The sequence below is a fragment of the Scleropages formosus genome, chromosome 5 (genome assembly GCF_900964775.1).
Source record: "Scleropages formosus chromosome 5, fSclFor1.1, whole genome shotgun sequence".
Taxonomy (NCBI): Eukaryota; Metazoa; Chordata; class Actinopteri; order Osteoglossiformes; family Osteoglossidae; genus Scleropages; species Scleropages formosus.
The window spans coordinates 10,108,133-10,125,759 of record NC_041810.1 but is presented as its reverse complement, the minus strand read 5'-3'; the positions used below and the strand labels follow the sequence as shown (position 1 = coordinate 10,125,759).

The 17,627-nt window shown below is 44.2% G+C and overlaps 1 protein-coding gene across 1 annotated transcript; it reads right to left on the bottom strand.

Annotated features, from left to right (window-relative positions):
* Positions 1-2,207: 2,207 nt before the first annotated feature.
* On the bottom strand, positions 2,208-13,519 carry LOC108931123 (deleted in malignant brain tumors 1 protein-like). The gene is made up of 7 exons (XM_018746723.2): positions 13,406-13,519; positions 6,318-6,629; positions 5,354-5,665; positions 4,602-4,916; positions 4,120-4,443; positions 3,671-3,985; positions 2,208-3,447 (listed from the first exon to the last, which is right to left on the bottom strand). The coding sequence occupies exons 1-7, from the start codon at positions 13,467-13,469 to the stop codon at positions 3,137-3,139; spliced, it is 1,953 nt and encodes a 650-aa protein (XP_018602239.2). The 5' UTR covers positions 13,470-13,519; the 3' UTR covers positions 2,208-3,136.
* Between the last annotated feature and the right edge of the window lie 4,108 nt (positions 13,520-17,627).

Genomic DNA, 17,627 nt, shown 5'->3' with positions numbered 1-17,627 from the left:
TTAAGGTGAACAGTTAACTTAAACACTCAGCCAGAGTACATTGTCATATGAAGCAACAGGGATGTTGGGCTCAGATGGACTCGCTGTTTAAATAGATTGACGAGTCTTATCGGTATTTGAGCAAACATAGTGGGCGGTGGAAAAAATACCAGGCAGGTTAAACGCGATGGCATTGTACAGAATGAAGAGGCTGTATGACAAGCGTACATATTTTCATAAGCAGCTGTAGTGTTTTTTTTTACTTGTCTGTTGTACGAGTCGCAAAATATTGGTCAAGATCTGTGCTCAAGTTACCCTGAGAGCTCAGCTGCAATCGTTTCTTTCTGTACCTGTGTGTTGTGACTGTACAAAGCACACGGACGCTGTTTGTTCCATCATAAAACTAGTTACTGCACATAGTTACTGTAATTCCTAGTTCCCGTCACACTGACAAGCAATCACAACCCACAATTCGGAAGAAATAGCAAAAAATAGCTACAAAAAATGCATTTGTACTGTTATTAATTGCTGTACCGTACGTGTCACTTTCTTCAACAAGAGTCTTACAAAATGTCAAACTACTTATTTTTTACCCATGATTTATAGGGCAAAGTAATTTTTGCTTTTTTAGGGTAAGTTCCTTGAACAAGGAGAATCAAGTATTTACTACTCTCTTGCGATTCCTCTAGCGAGCGACACGTCACGACTCAGTCACAGTGTCCTGTCCCCCCCTCCCCTCCCCTCCCCGAGTCCTGCGTTCCCGACCCGTCCACATCTCGTTAGTCTCGCGCACGCAAGCTCATTTCACTTTCACTGCAGTCAGAACACTCAGTGTGTCTCGTTGTTCTGAGTTTACATTTCACCCTCGCACTTCATGTCTTAATTCGCACTGTACACTTGTTTGTACTCTCTGCTATTGAGCCTGGTTATTGTACTTTACGTCTGTGTCCGGATGTTACAGTAAAATGGGTCCGTGTCCATCTGACTTCCGGACGTTACAGTACAATAGGTTCGTGTCCCATTTCACGTCCGGACGTTACAGTAAAATAGGTCCGTGTCCATCTCAAGTCCGGACGTTACGGTAAAATGGGTCCGTGTCCATCTGACTTCTGGACGTTACAGTACAATAGGTCCGTGTCTATTTTTCGTCCGGACGTCACAGTAAAATGGGTCCGTGTCCATCTCACGTCCGGATGTTACAGTACAATAGGTCCGTGTCCATCTCACGCTTGGACAAGTAGAGTTACAAGCAGATAGTGTATAAATTAATGAAACTGTCAGACAGTACGAGAAAATAATTTTGACTGACTCATTTCATATTTTTTTTTCCAGCGGTGCTGTCAAGACAGGTAAAAGTGTGTTGATTTCAGAGAGGTTTAAGAAAACAGACAAATACATATGAGCAACAAGTGAAAGGCCGTGTGTTATTTCTTTCTTATATGATATTTATGAACACTTATCAGCATAAATGGAACATAGTTAATCTTCTTAATGTCTGATACTTACACGTTCTTAATGTGTCTGTTTTTAAAATTCCTCCCTTGACCCGAATTAATCATTGCTGGAAGTGAAAGATGGACAACACACTGCACAAACAACATTGAATAACAGCAGTAACCTTGTGGTGGGGAACACTTCGCCACATCTAATGAAATGATCCGTCAACTCTGCTGACCTGTCAACATGTAGAACCTTCACTATCTGGTGACAAACAAAATCAATACACACTCCGCCCACTGGCCTTGTCCTACTCACATAATGTAAATGTTCTCAAGGGTACTGTTCCTCCCAACAAAATCTGTTCATCTAAGTGTTGTGTTCAACAGTAGTGCAGTTCAGTGCACTCTCTACATGTAGAGTGACATGGCAAAACCATCAAATAAATCACAGTGATTTATCCAAGAGCAAGTGAGATATGTATGAGCTAAACCTGACCATTCTCAGCATTTAATATCACCCCGTCACATGTTCATACTGTGGAACAGCAGTTTATTGTCCAGTCCTAAAGCCAACAACTGTACAATGAAAGCAGTCATGGATGGGACAGCTATGCCTACAGGGCAGGAGAACCACTGTCATGTTAGTACACAAGTGACCTGCAGACCATTTTCCCAAAGACAGTACTTCCTCTGACTTTTCTATTTCCCCACCTACAGGGTTCAGTTATTCTTATGACCCCAATCAGAATAACATCTACAGAATATATCTACAAGTTTAAGTTTGTCGGGTCAGATTTCAGTTGATGCCTTTCTGGAGCAGTCCTGGAAAAACTGACCATCTGTCTACTTGACAATATACCTTTCCTTTATTCTTTATTAAACCAACTCTCTTAGCCTTGGTCCCTTTTGGGCTTCTCATCTCTGCTCATCACTTCCAGTGGCTCTTTACCTACTCTCTTGTCTGCTGAAAAATGTTTTCAGTGCTGCTTAATTCTTGTATGCAGACCATCTCCCTTTAATCACTTCCTCCCCAAAACACAAGAATGTTCAGATGCTTACCAATGCTGACACTTATCCAACATAGGCTCTTGAACAGATGTATTCAGCCTTCAGACTTGAACAAAATGGATCTCCTTGTTGTTTCTGTACAGCCTTTAACCTCTTTATTTATTGTCCTGAACCAGTCAATCACCAGGTTCTCCAGTAACCTGGCAAGACTGAACACCACATATCATAAGCATTGCCACTAAAAGAATCAGTTTTGAGCACTTCTATCTATACACCATATTTCTACATCTTATTACCTCCTGTCAAGGTTTATTAGGATTCTGTTATACTGCTACACACTTTACTTACCTGTCCCAGACAAGAATACTTTATCTCATTTATCCCATAATATTCTGTGCTTGCAAGTATATAATGCTGTATTTTCTATAGAAAACAAAGTAAATTTGAGATCACTGTGGCAGTACCTTATTAGGTTGTTTTGAAAATGCCCAAAATCATAATCTCATTTGTTTTGGTCTACAAATAACTAACAGAACCCAACCATTAAGACACAGTTTAATCCTGAAACGCTACAAGAAATGCTGGAGGAGTTACATTCTACAGCTTAACTTTAGAACTTCCAACATATGTGTCTGCTAAATGAATAAAAGTAAATATAAAAAAGCAATAAAAGCAATTCCTATACAAAGACAATAGTAATGAATTTAAGGTCATGCACGTTCACAGGTAATAAGGGCCACTTCATGTTCATCACATTTGTTCTGTCCCCAGGGAGAGGATGGACACTGCCACAGTGTGGAGTCATGTGGGCGACATTTGACAGTATCCAGCCAGTTTGGAGCTCCTTTCAGTCGAGATCTTGTACTAGAAACAGTTCCACTCTTCCCACAGTTAAGCTGTTGACATATTAGACTTGCTGTGTTTGTGTCCATTTGATTAAAACACACATTTCCCCAGGTGCCATTGTAGTAAACCTCCAACTGACCAGTGCAACCTTCAGCCAGTCTCAGGTCTTTGTACTCTGCAGAAATAAAGGGAAGTATTTTAAACACAAGGAGAACAAAAAAGCAGCACTTAATTTATATCTGAAAACCAAACAGGTGAAGTCTACAGTTTTGGGACAAGTCTGTGGATTAGATTCAGTAAATTTAACACAATACTGGCAGATTAGCAGCTATATTTCTCACTTCCCCTCAGCTCTGAAAAGTAGTTTTTGCAGATGTCCTCTCCTGTTTAGTTCATACCTGAACATACAACTTGCACATCATCTCTGTGTCGACAGTCATGCTGTCCCCACTGTACTGAAGGACAGTCCCAGAGGGACATTTCATGCCCCTTGCAGCCCACCTCATCCAACCAGATGGGTCCAGTTCCTGAACCTAAGAAAGTTGGCACTGGGTCGGTGATAGCTGCCCCGCACTGGAGCTGTCTGCAGACCACCTGAGCATCTTTCAGGTCCCAGGAATCATCACACACTGTCCCCCAGGAGCCCTGGTGGAACACCTCCAACCTCCCTGCACAGCCACCCCCATCACCCACCAGTTTCAGGGACCTGTGTCCTGGCAGAAGGTACACAGGACAGAAGACACAATGTTTTGTACAACAGTATTAACATAAAATAATTAGTGTAATCTATCCATATCTGCACAATATTCATCACAAATGTGTTTAATAAAGAGTGATTAGTACTCACTGGAACACACTATGGAAACATGTGGGTTGGAGCTGCAGATGAATGTATGTGGAGCACTACAGTTGACCAGGTGAGACTCAGTCCCAGAGCACTGATACCCTGTGAGACACACATCAGTTTCCTCTGTCCCAGACAGGGAGGAGCTGTAGATCCTCACTGCAGAACCACAGCCCAGCTGTCTGCAGACCACAGAGGCCTCCCTGAAGCTCCAGGCGTCCATGAGAACTCTGCTCCACATGTGCTGGTGGTGAACCTCCAGCTGGCCCTCGCAGGCACTTTCTCCAGACAGTCGGACCATCCCATTGAGGGTTGAGAGAGATGATCCTGCAGAAACATCAGCATCTCTTACAGGGATCTTACAGCACCAGTAGCTCATTCATATATTAGAGCCAACAGAGCTGATCTACAGAAGATTGTATCTATGCAGGCATGTGACTGAGACTCCTCTCCTACAGTAGAGTGATGAGTACAGCACTCCTCACCAGTACAGATGACTCCTGCATCATTTCCATGCGAGCACGCAACTCGGTTCCATGAAGAAACAGTACACTGGGACAAGTGTGTCTCCTTCCCCTGACACTCAAACATATCAGCCCAGATGGGGCCGCTGCCCTTTCCAAACCAGGCCTGTCCTGGCACTGCCACAGCTCTCCCACAGCCCAGCTGCTGACAGAGGACATTGGCTGCTCTCAGATCCCAGGATGCATCACACACTGTGCCCCACTCAGTGAGGTACTGTAATTGCACCCTCCCAGAGCAGCGGTCTGAGCCGCCCACCAGTCTGCCTTTTACGTACCCTGTATAGATGACAGACATTACAAGTAATTGAAGAAAAAAGTTAATGTAAGTTTCATTAAATAAATCTAATAATACCAATACCTTTTCTGTTTTTTATGAAGTGGAAATTAAATTAAATTTGATTAATGTGATTAAATATTAATCATGGACTGTGTTAATAGAGACACAAATATAAAATAAAAAGATTGTCATCTGTTTCTGGGAATGTAAAAGACTGATTACATAAATAAAACCGTTACTTTTGAAATTAATCTGGTTTAAAGTTTACAATGAATACTGGAAAAAGTTGTATTTTAATAGAACATTTGTTTTAACCATCCTTACATAGGAAATTTGGCGAAATCGGAATCCACATGTATGTGCAAAACTATACATTTCTAATCAACTTGCCAGAAATTATTTAAATTTCAGAATCTTTGAATTGTGAAAATCTTACCAGAACATTGAAGTCCCACATTGTTACCATGTGAGCAGGGTTTTCTTGTGGGTGATTTTGGACAGAATGAAACATGTGACTCATTTCCTCTACACTGAATCCTCTCTGTCCACATCTGATGGACCCCCGTCCCAAAGGCAGACCCTCCCAACACCTTCGCAGGGATCCCACAGCCCAGCTGCCGACACACAACCTCTGCATCCTGCAGGTCAAAGTCAGCATCACACACTGTGTGCCAGGTCCCCCGGTGCTCCACCTCCACTCTCCCGGAACACAGGTGTGTACCCTGTACCAGTCGGACTGCTCTGTGAGCTGGGATTGAGGACAAGGGTAAATTATCATCAACAATCAAAGACTGATAGTTTGTTCAATACATTATAATACATTTAGTTTTTAAGTTTGTGTTATTGTAGTGTTGCATGAAGAAACAATTTAAATTCTTTCTTTTGATTCTTTAAGTCTTGCAAAAGAGGATTATTCCATTATCCACAAGACTGAAGGATTCTTGTTTATCTGGTCACACACACACACACACACACACACACACACACATTTTCAGAACCGCTTGTCCCATACGGGGTCACGGGGAACCGGAGCCTACCCGGTAACACAGGGCGTAAGGCCGGAGAGGGAAGGGACACACCCAGGACGGGACGCCAGTCCGTCACAAGGCACCCCAAATGGGACTCGAACCCCAGACCCACCGGAGAGCAGGACTGCGGTCCAACCCACCACGCCACTGCGCCACCGCCCCCCCCCTCGTTTATCTGGTCAATGAAAGTATATATTTAGGGCTCTGCAAAGGGACACGTTTACGCTGTATGTTCTGACTTTACACATGGCACTCTTTAACAAGCTTACTTGTAAAATGCACTGGTGATCCAATAGGTGTACAAATAAACTTGTGACTTCTACCAGATGGAGAGAAAGCATGGATAAGCATCGGAAGATTTTGAAATCCTACCTGAGCAGATGGCTCCAGCATCTTCACTATGACCACAGCTGTGTACACCCCATCCTCCATGTCTACAGTCCATCAGAGTGGATTCTGACCCCATGCAGGAAACTTTATCCATCCAGATGTTCCCAGTTCCTGGTCCAAAGTGAGCATGAAGTGGTGCTTCTACAGCATCTCCACAACCCAGCTGTCTACACACCACTGCAGCATCCTCCATATGCCAGCCATCATCACACACAGTTCCCCACTGTCCTTGATGAAAAACCTCCACTCTCCCAGCACAGGGACTGTCACTGTTCACCAGCCTAACATCACTGTCTGGAAGAACACAGAGACACTCCAGTGAAGTTTTTTACATGTTTAACAAAAATGTTGTTGGCCCTCCTGTAAAACTGGAAATTTATTTTAAATCGTAAGAAGTGGAGGAAAAATTAAGAAAACAAAGTGAATGTGTTATAATAAACTGTTAAGGAGAAAGACAAGTGTGTCACACGGAACCGAGGGAACCAGGACAGCTGGACCCAAGTACAGAGTCGTTCGTCTGCATTCAAGGGATCAGGCAAGTTCTCAATTTCAGGGACATGGGAAGGGTCAGTCGATCAGTAGTCAGAGTCAGAGTGTGGATCCATGGGTGTGGTCAGGGGACGAAGCGAAGGGTCGGTCGATTGACAGTTGGCATTGGAACGAAGATCCGTGGATGTGGTCCGGAAACAAAGCAAAGGGTCGAAAACCGGAGGCTGAGAACTGAGAACAAGGGTTGTGTGTGAACTGGACTTCACGAAGGAGGGCGGTTGTCTCTGATGAGATTCTGCAATGGGAGCTGAGGAGGAGCTTTTAAAGGGTAAGCAATTACTCAGGTGCTAGACTAGAGTCAAGTGCTGTCGATTGAGTTGTGGGCATGAACGTGACAGTACCACTTCCCTACGAGTGGCTCCAGCTGTCCTGCTGCACCTGAAAGGAGGGTGGCCCCGGGGACGAGGCACCGGCTTGTCCGGATGTTCTCGGTGGTACTTGGCAATGAGCGACGGATCGAGCATGTTGTGGGCTGGCACCCAGCTGCGTTCCTCTGGACCATACCCCTCCCATTCCATTAGGTAGTAGAGCCCCCCATGTCGGTGCTTGGAATCGAGGAGGGCGCAAACAGTGTAGACCTCATCCCCATCCACGTCCGGTGGAGGAGGTGTTGGTTCACCCTGGGTGGCTTGGAGCATGGAAGTACTGTAGGGCTTGAGAAGGGAGACGTGAAACGTGGGGTTGATGTGCAAGTGTGGTGGCAACTGTAACCGGTGATTCTCTGAAGGATTTTATAGGGGTCGATAAACTGGGAGCTCAGCTTCTTGGAGGGTAATTTCAGGCGAATGTATCTGGTGGACAACCACACTTGTTGCCCCGGCTGGAAGAACAAGGTGCAGCGCTGTCAGTCCACTTGTTCTTTATACCAGTGGAAGCTTTGATGGAGGTGCTCCCTCACTGCCCTCCAGACGGTCTCACTCTGCAGGTAGCAGGAATCCACAGCTGGGACCTCTGAGGATGCGGGGTGCCAGAGGAACAAGGGAGGCTGGTAACCAAGGACACACCGGAAAGAGGACAGGCCTGTGGAGGAATGGGACAGGGAATTATGGGCATATTCAGCCCATGGCAGGAAGCACGACCACTGGTCTTGGTCCTTCCTACAGTAGCTCCTAAGGAAGTGGCTAAGGTCTTGATTCAGATGCTCCACGTCCATTGGCCTGGGGATGGTACCCTGAAGTGAGGCTCACGGACACTTTGAACTTCTGCCAGAACGCCCTCCATACCCTGGACATGAATTAGATTCCCCTGTCAGAGACAATGTCCTTGGGTAACCTGAAGATCTGGAAGACATGCTGAAACAGAAGCTCAGCCATGGCCAGGGCAGTGGGGAGTTGGGACAAAGGAAGCAGACGATGTGACTTAGAGAACCTGTCTAATACCATGAGGATTACTCTGTTATCTTCTGAGGGTGGTAGGTCTGTTAGAAAGTCTACCGCTAGATGAGACCACGGCCTGGCTGGAACCGGAAGGAGCTCCAACAGCCCTGCCAGTTTCTGGTTCGGGGTTCTGGACTGGGCATATATCTTGCACTCCTCCACAAATTCCTGCATGTCCTCCCAAAGAGAGGGCCACCACAATGTCTTCTTGAGCAGAGCCCCGCACCGTCGAGCCCCAGGGTGGCCTGTGGCTGGGCTGTCATGCGCCCAATGGAGTAGCTGGGACCGTATCCTGGAAGGAAGGTACTCTTTACCTCCACGGGTGTTGGCTGGATTGGGTTCCTCCCTCTGGGCCCACTGGAGATCCTGTGCAAACTGCCAACGAAAAGGGGCCACGAAGCAAGAGCTGGGCAGGATGGGTTCGGGCATGTCTGGAATAGGGTCCTTGTCATATAGGCGAGACAGGGCCTTGGTGTTCTTGGCCCCGGGGTGGTAAGAGACGGTGAACCTAAATCTGGTAAAAAAAAGAACCCAACGGGCTTGTCGCGGATTGAGTCTACGGGCGGCCTTAAGGTATTCCAGATTCCTATGGTCCGTAAGAACCAAAAACAGGTGAGCAGCCCCCTCCAACCAGTGCCTCCACTGCTCTAGCACCAGTTTAATGGTCAACAATTCCTTGTTACCAATGTCATAATTTCGTTTGGCAGGCGACAGTTTACGGGAGAAATATGCACATGGGAAGAGTTTGGCTGGTGTTCCCTGCCTCTGGGACAACACTGCCCCGACCCCTATGGTTGAGGCATCTACCTCTACAACAAACGGCAGTGATGGGTCAGGATTCTTAAGCATTGGGGCGGTTGTGAACCACCACTGGGATCCTGGAAAGCCTCACTGGCTTCTTTGGACCAGGAGAGCTGGGACTGCTTGCTCTTGAGTAATGAGGTGAGGGGTGCCACAAGACTGCTGAAGCCACAAACGAATTGCCGGTAAAAGTTTGCAAACCCCAAGAAATGTTGGAGGGCCTTCACCGTGGTCAGACGGGGCCAGTCCAGTACTGCCTGGACCTTATCCGGATCCATCTCCACCCCGTCACGACCAAGGACGAAGCCCAGGAAAGAGACCCACTCCTGATGAAATAAACACTTCTCCCCTTTGACAAAGAGGCCATTGGCTAGGAGACAACTGAGCACGTGTCTTACATGTGTTACGTGTTAGGTCATCGACGGTGAAAACACTGTGATGTCGTCTAAATACACTAGGACACATTTGTTGACTAAATCACCCAACACGTGGTTAACAAAAGCCTGGAATACAGAGGAGGCGTTGGCTAATCTGAAAGGCATGATCAGGTACTCGTAGTGGCCTAGGGCGGTACTAAATGCAGTCTTCTACTCATCCCCCTCTCTTATCTGGATGAGATTATATGCACTGTGTGTAGGCCTAATTTGGTAACTGCGCGCCGTGTACCTCTTCAAGCTCAGCAGTGATCAAAGGCAGGAGATATGGATACTTATCAGTGATCTTGTTGAGACCTCTGTAATCTATAAGTGCATGCGTAACCACCTGGCGCGACTCCCACGATAGTACACTAGGAACTATTTTGCCCTCTGTTGGCAAAATAAGGAATTGCAGGTAGGTTTGCATCTTTTCGGCCTTTGGTTTTGCTTCCGGGTGTAAGGTACGTTGTAGCGCATCAAGCACATTTCGCAGAGGTAGAGACGCTTCTGGGTCCATGTGTCTGTTGGCGGAATCTTCTGTCACGCGGAACCAAGGGAACCGGGATGGTTGGACCTAAGTGCAGAGTCGTTCGTCTGCATTCAAGGGATCAGGCAAGTTCTCAGTGTTGGGGACAGGCGAAGGGTCGGTCGACCAGCGGTCGGAGTCAGAGCGTGTATCCATGGGCATGGTCAGGAGACGAAGCGAAGGGTGGGTCGATCAGTGATCGGAATCAGAGCATGGATCCATAGGCGTGGTCAGGGGATGAAGTAAAGGGTTGATTGATCAGTGGTCGGCAGTGGAGCGAAGATCTGTGGACGTGGTTGGGAAACAAAGTAAAGGGTCGAAAACCAGAGGACAAGAACTGAGAACAATGGTTGCGTGTGAACTGGACGTCATGGAAGAGGGCAGTTGTCTCTGACGAGATTCCGCAAAGGTATGGGAGCTGAGGAGGGTCTTTTAAAGGGTAAGCAGTTAGTCAGGTGCTGGACTGGAGTCAGGTGCTGTCAATTTAGTTGTGGGTGTGAACGTGACAAAGTGCTCACCTTATATTTTACATTCATCATTGTGTTTTATTTGACTGATAAGTATAAGACTGGTTCATCAGTTTGTGATTTTAAACAAATTTTCCAGTTTTTTACACCTTTATTATTACTCATCCATACACCCATCCATCTATCTATCCATCTATTTCTAAGCCACTTGAGGAGAGCATTTTTGTGGCATGATTGTGGAGGTAACAGGTTGAGCAATTCAGCTCATCCTTCCCTATCTGCAGCAAAAGTCCAACTTCTCCAGAGGGATCCCCAGATGTTTTCAGGCGGGCCTGCAGATATTATGTCTGCACTGTGTCCTGGTTCTGCTTTGAGGCCTCCTCCCAGTAGGACATGTCTGATACCTCATGCCAGGAGACATTATAACTAGATGTTGAAGCCACCTTATCTGGCTCTTCTCAGTCTGAAGGAGAGCAGCTCTGCTCTAAATGTACATTACATTAGTAAATTTATTCACTTAGGTGACATAAATGCAGACATTACTACTGAGATTTACATCCCTTCATAGAGTATAAGCCCTGACACCCTGTAGAGGAACCTCATTTCCACCACTACGTGTACCTGTGATCTTGTTCTTCATAGCTTCTGACAATAATCGAGGATGGAAATGTAAACCGATGAGTAAATTACAACTTGGTCTGAGCACTCAGCTCCCACTTCTCTGCCACAGTTTTTTACTGCATTTGCAACACCGCAGCTGCTGTAATAAGCCACTGATCAATGTTATGATTCTCTTTGCCATATATTCCTGAAAAAGTACCCTGCAGTTCCTGAACTCCTCTACCCCAAACCTGAAAGAACAACCTACCTCATACTGGTGAGAACAATCACCTCAGACAGAGGTGCTGACCTTCATCCCAACTGTGTCACACTCAGTTGCAAACCACTCTAGTGTATGAAGGTCATATTCCAATGACGTAAACTGCAGCAGTGAAACCTTGAATACCATCCAAATCCTGACTGCGCCTGTCCATGAATATCAACAAACAGAAAAGGAGATTCAACACCTACACTCATAAAGTTCAGCATAATGCCAAAAATGCAGATACAAGTCTCACTCAGCAGATGCATGGAAAGAACAACCTGGAGAAGAAGCCTTGCCACCCAGTACTGCTGCAACACATCCCAAGGAATATGCCAGAGCACACAAAGTTAATCCACTGTTCTATGAGTTGTTTAATATTTGCATGGGTTCCTCCTGAACTTGAATCTAAGGTTCAACAACTGACCATAGTATCATCTGTAGTATCCTGACATACACCTTCCTGTGAGTCATTCTTCAATACTTAAAATAAATCCTCCACTTCGTTACCTCAGCTTGCCAGTTCCTAGCTACTACACCACCACTCCACAAAATACTGAAGAGGCGCCTTATTTAAGAACCCCCCAAAACATCAAGTGCTTTCCCCGTTTCTAGACAAATCACAAACCCTATAGCCCTGCCAGTGTGGAGTCATATCACTGCTGTAGTCCTTCTTGTTCCCCTTGTTGCATCAGACTCCATATCTCCATGACAACGCAGATGCTCTGTCCCACTCCAGGTCAGGTGCTGTGATCACAGTGGACAATTGCCTGCCACTGAAAGGGGTACCGTGCATCCTGGAGCAGGCAGCGGCGATGTCAACAGCCAGGACAGCTCCCCCATGGGGGGTGGTCCAGCACCGGAACCTGTCCCACATGACCATGCTAGAAAGCACTTCACTTATCAGGGTGAAAGACAAATGGCCCAGTGGGAAGCAATGGGGCAGTCGGCACACAAGCCAAGTAGTGTGAGGAACTCAATCATGTCCTACAGAGTATGTGAATGTGGAAACGCTGATGTTGAGAGTTACAGCCTGAATCTCTGCTGAGCTGAACCCACTCTTACAGAGATTGGGGACCCAGCTGCCAGGCTGTTTTTGGATTACTCAGGACTTGTGGATGGGATAATGTTTTTCCTTCTATTTACTGTGAGCTTCTCTTGTGTTTGAGTCTATGTTCCCAAGCAGAGGTGCTTCAGTTTTACCTCTTTCAAGAGTATTTGAAATAACAAGCCCAACATCAAATCTTGCCAATTTCCACCATTGTATTGGACCTTTCCAATATCAAACTTCGCACTGTGTCCCAAAACAACTGAAAAAACTTTTTGTGGAAGTAAAAACTTTTTGTGGAAGTAAAATGAGTGTGTAATGGGCAAAAATGCTGTTATGACTAATAGATAGATAGATAGATAGATAGATATTTCTATACCATTGGAAACATCCAAGCTTTGGGATACAGTTAAACGTTTGAGGGTCATAGTCCAGTTAGTGAGTTTAAATTGGCAAGTCCATCTTTATTTGACCTCTGCTGTGTTATGTTTACTTAACTGCCTTTAAGGTAACTTTTGTGTGGGTTAAAAAAGGTTATCATGTGTACACATAAAAACACTTTTCAGTTAAATCGACTGCATTATGTTACAAAATGTAACAAGAAACAGTAATATCTAAATCAAAATTTTAACTAACTGCACATTTAATTGTAATCCTACCACTTACAACTACCACAGAAATAGCAAACTTATTAGACCCAATATTGATTAGGGTCGGTGAAATGGCAACAGTTAAAATTTAATAGAACTAGAGATTTGTCAGTTATTACATTTTATTGTCAACTTCAAGTTACCATGTGCAAATGTGGTATTATGTTGCATCATTAACAATCTGATTTGGCTACAAAAGTGTGATTAACACATATAGAGACATACATAAAATGTGCCAGACTTCAGAAATTTGTACGGTATATTTCTTAGATTCCACTGGAATGTCTGCATCTCTGTTTTGCCTTCAAACTTGTTTGTCATCATTTCAGATTTTTACCTCTTTGCCCCCCTTGCATGTGAGAGGATGGTACTTACTGGCTGTGGTGGACATGAGCAGGGATGAGACCAAGAGAATAAACAAGCAGCTCTCCATCTTCATGAGGACAAACTAACTGTTCACAGAACAAATTTTAGAGACCAACCTTCAGCCGTGAGCTCTCAGTAAAAGTGAGTGCCTTTGTACCATCCTGGACCCCCATGGAGAACACGCCCCCAGCCACCAATCACACTCAGCATTGCCTTATCAGAGGAGTACAGGAACACATGAAAAGTGTGGAAACACCAATCAGAGGAATCTCTGTGTGTTTCCTCCATATATACAGATACTGTAGCGCTGAGGTCTGACTTGACTTCTCCTTCCAGAGTTAAACTACTCAGATAAAAAGAAATGTGTTTATCATATGAATTTTAAGTCTGGTACAAAAGGAAATGTATACTGAGATTCACCATTCAGCTTTAATCTAAGTGCCATATTAACCAATTGTTTTGCAGTGTAAAGTCCAAACACTGAAAAAGGAAAAAGATGACAGTTGTGGTCCATTACACTACAGGTGTCCTTAACTGACCTTTATTAATGGGGTAACTTGTTCATTAGAAACCACTGATACCCAGAAAAATGTGAGCCCTTCAGTAAAGGGGCTTAACAGAAACAACAAAATCGATTATTATGGTACAAACCTAAATTAAACAGTAATTACATGGCAAAAACCTTCCAGAATGACTAAATAGCAGATTGTGAAAGTGGATACAAACCAATACAGACTGCAAGCTGGAAACAGCAACATGTCACAGTAACTGTGGTTTGCAGCGAATTGTGTCTTTCTTTTCAACAGCTGTGTTTAAATGTGTGTCTGGTGTTTATATTTACCTGCAATAGGTGGCAGAACTGAGCTGTACAGTAACTGACTACCTGGAGAGGCCCTTCAACAGCATTTCTCTTATACTTTATTTTAAAGTTTTAAAAAGGTTTAAATTTGCACAATTGACTTAGAATTATTTATCCATTTATACAGCAAGATATTTTTACCGTAGTAAAAACACAGCTGTTGAAAAGAAAGTACATCAAGTTACTTATCTTTAATTTTAAAATAAAGAAATTCATTATTACTACTGTTTTTTTTTTTACACGTGGTAATTACCATCAGAATACTATTCATTCCATGGAGCCAAATACACGGGTGGATCTGAATGAGTAGGAAGGATGAGTTATATATAAGATGCTTACATTTAGCTGATACCTCTTTCTAAACAGACTTACACTGTAGGTATTTACAATTATTTACCCATTTATACAGCTGGGTAACTTTAACAGAGCAATTCAGGATAAGAACCTTGCTCAAGAGTACAGCAACTGCAACTCAAACCCGTAACCTTTGGGTCCAAAGAAAGCAGCACTAACCACACGACCAGCTGTTGTGACCTCCACTGGCTGTGTAGAGAAGAAATGGACAGGAAAGACATAATTAGGTTTCAACAGAAAACACGAAGGCAGAAGAGTTTGCTCTGTATCATTAAAGTTCTTTCTGAAGCAGAGACAAAATGTCGAGAGCAGACTTGTGGTATTTGAGGTTTTTCATGTGAGAGGGGAAAGAATCATGGCATGTTTCTCCCAACAATAGGAATCTGTTACACTTCATAATGTAACGTGTGGAGTGCTATGTTGCTTATGTATCAGTGCACTGCCTGTCGCTGCTTAATACCCTTTGCTGTGACTCCAGACGAGCTGCGAATCGGTGAAGAACTCAGCGCACATTACAGCACAGACCAGCTCTGTGACGGAGCTCCGTTCAGCCTTTTGTGTGGCACCTTATCATGAACATCCTCTTGCTCCGTGTCACATTAGCGTGTTTATCTGTCCTCATCCTGACGCCTTTGCAGCGCCGCAGGTGTGTGCCCCTCGTCGTGTGGTTTCTGAGCTCCCGTTGCACGTTTAGTGGAAAGAAAGTTATTTATAGTTGTAGCATTATTATTTTTTATTTGCAACTATGATCTCATAGTGAGATATGTGGCATGAACCCATAACTAAGAAAAACTACATTGTTTTTTTGAAAATTAGCACCACTTAAGCACCTGAACATGTTTACACTTAGGCCTTTATTAATTCATTTCGAAGACACTTTCACCAAACTTTGGTACAGAGTGATATACAACTCAGTGAAATGAAAAAAAGTTGGTTTATATTCAGTGAGCATGTTGGAAAAAATACATATATTTAACTCCTAATCACATTCCTATATCTATATATATATATATATATATATATATATATTTTAAATAAACATTTACATTACTGGAGTAGCTGTGAAGGTTTGTCCATTGTGTAAGATCTCCAATTTATAGTGCATGAAAATTTACACTGTACATGAACCTCAGAATTTAATTCATGTCTGAGATGAAGACTTACAAACAGCAAATATTTTTTCAGTTAATGAGTGTAAGACGGGGTGTGGTGGCGCAGTGGGTTGGACTGCAGTCCTGCTCTCCTGTGGGTCTGGGGTTCAAGTCCAACTTGGGGTGCCTTGTGATGGACTGGTGTCCTGGGTGTGTCCCTTACACCCTGTGTTACTGGGTAGGCTCTGCGACCCTGTATGGGACAAGCGGTTCTGAAAATGTGTGTGTGAGATTATGAGACAGCCTTTTAAATATAATTGATTTTTAATAGTTGCAATATTCTGAAAATTAGCAGCATGTTGAATAAATTCTGGCCTGAAGTTCTTTAATTCAAGGATAAATGTATGTTATAGGATAAATGTTTATACATGATGGACATTTAATCTCTTCATCAGGTATGGAAATATGTTGAAAACTACAAAGATATTTTAATTAATACTGAACAGTAATACAAGAAGAACTTACCTGTTGCTGTATTTCTCAAACCAGTGATTATAAAAAACATCCTTTTAGATATTTATTCAATTCTCCACAGCTAGAATGAAACTCACATTGTTCTTCCTGAATCTGGGGCTTCACAGTCGGCTGTAGCCCCTTATCCAGCAGCCACATCGGCGTAGGCTGTACAGAGACGGCTGAGAAGCAGGACACCTCCGTATTTAAACCACATTCTCCAGTCGCCCTTTTTAAAGTTGGGACCCGTCAGCACCCATGATGGTAGCGGAAAGTACAGTTTCAGGAGCAGCTGCAGAATCACTAGAATCAGAAGTGTATATTGGACCAGGATCTGATTACTGGGATGGTCATGGGGTTTGGTTTGTACCTCTGTGTAGTGTCTTTAGTAAAAATGAGACACAGACTGGATCTTTAATGTGACAACTTAATTACAATAGTATTCATGGTAGGGGGCGTGGTGGCGCAGTGGGTTGGACCACAGTCCTGCTCTCTGGTGGGTCTGGGGTTTGAGTCCCGCTGGGGGTGCCATGCGATGGACTGGTGTCCTGTCCTGGGTGTGTCCCCTCCCCCTCTGGCCTTACACCGTGTGTTACCGGGTAGGCTCTGGTTCCCTGTGACCCTGTACGGGACAAGCAGTTCAGAAAGTGTGTGTGTGTGTGTGTGTGTATATATTCATGGTATAACCCCTCATGTGTGAAGCACAACACATTGTCACACTTTTCCAAGGATCCATCTGAACACTCATGCTCTTTGGATCAGTGTCTTTACCTCCTGGAAGACTGATGGATGTTATCATTGTAAATTTCTTTTTGTTAATAAGCGTTTACTAGAGGGAAGAGAAAGAGCAAAGTTAAACCATGTGAGTGGAAAATATACCTCATGTCCTAACCGGATAACCAGAACCCTTCACAGTGGGGATCAAAGATTCAAGTTTATACACTAAATGCTGCAGCACAAGTTGTTTTTCACCTGTAAAAGTGTGTTCCCTGTTCTTCTTGTTTCTCTCCACTGTCTTCTTGTACTTCCAAGTTCAGGTTAGAGCTACAAGATGGTCAAAGACCCAGAATCTACAGTATCTGACCCCATCTACCTACATCTCAGCAAGAACACGTAAATCCTCCATCTCTTGCTACCTTCTAATCCCATGTCCTAAGGTTCCAAAATCAAAAACCTGCCACTTGTCAGTCTTGTCCTGGTTGTCATGGAACAAAGGCCTCCTGCAACTCCGAACTGTCGTGTCCAAACGAGAGGTACTGTAATGTCCGAAAATGGTCCAAAAGTACAATGACCACGTGGGAAGAGTGTATTTATAAGTGCACAGTGCAAACTGTAAAGTAGAGCTGAAACAATGAACACGGGACAAGGAGACACACAGTGTATTGTCACAAAGGTGACAAGTGACACACAAGTG

Bases quoted from the DNA above. Each gene is read 5' to 3' on its own strand.
- LOC108931123 (XM_018746723.2), bottom strand. From the start codon at position 13,469: ATGAAGATGGAGAGCTGCTTGTTTATTCTCTTGGTCTCATCCCTGCTC. The intron at 3,986-4,119 runs GTGAGTACTAAT...ACCTTCTGCCAG, and splicing joins TGTTTCCATAGTGTGTTCCA to GACACAGGTCCCTGAAACTG. The intron at 3,448-3,670 runs GTATGAACTAAA...TTATTTCTGCAG, and splicing joins TGTGCAAGTTGTATGTTCAG to AGTACAAAGACCTGAGACTG.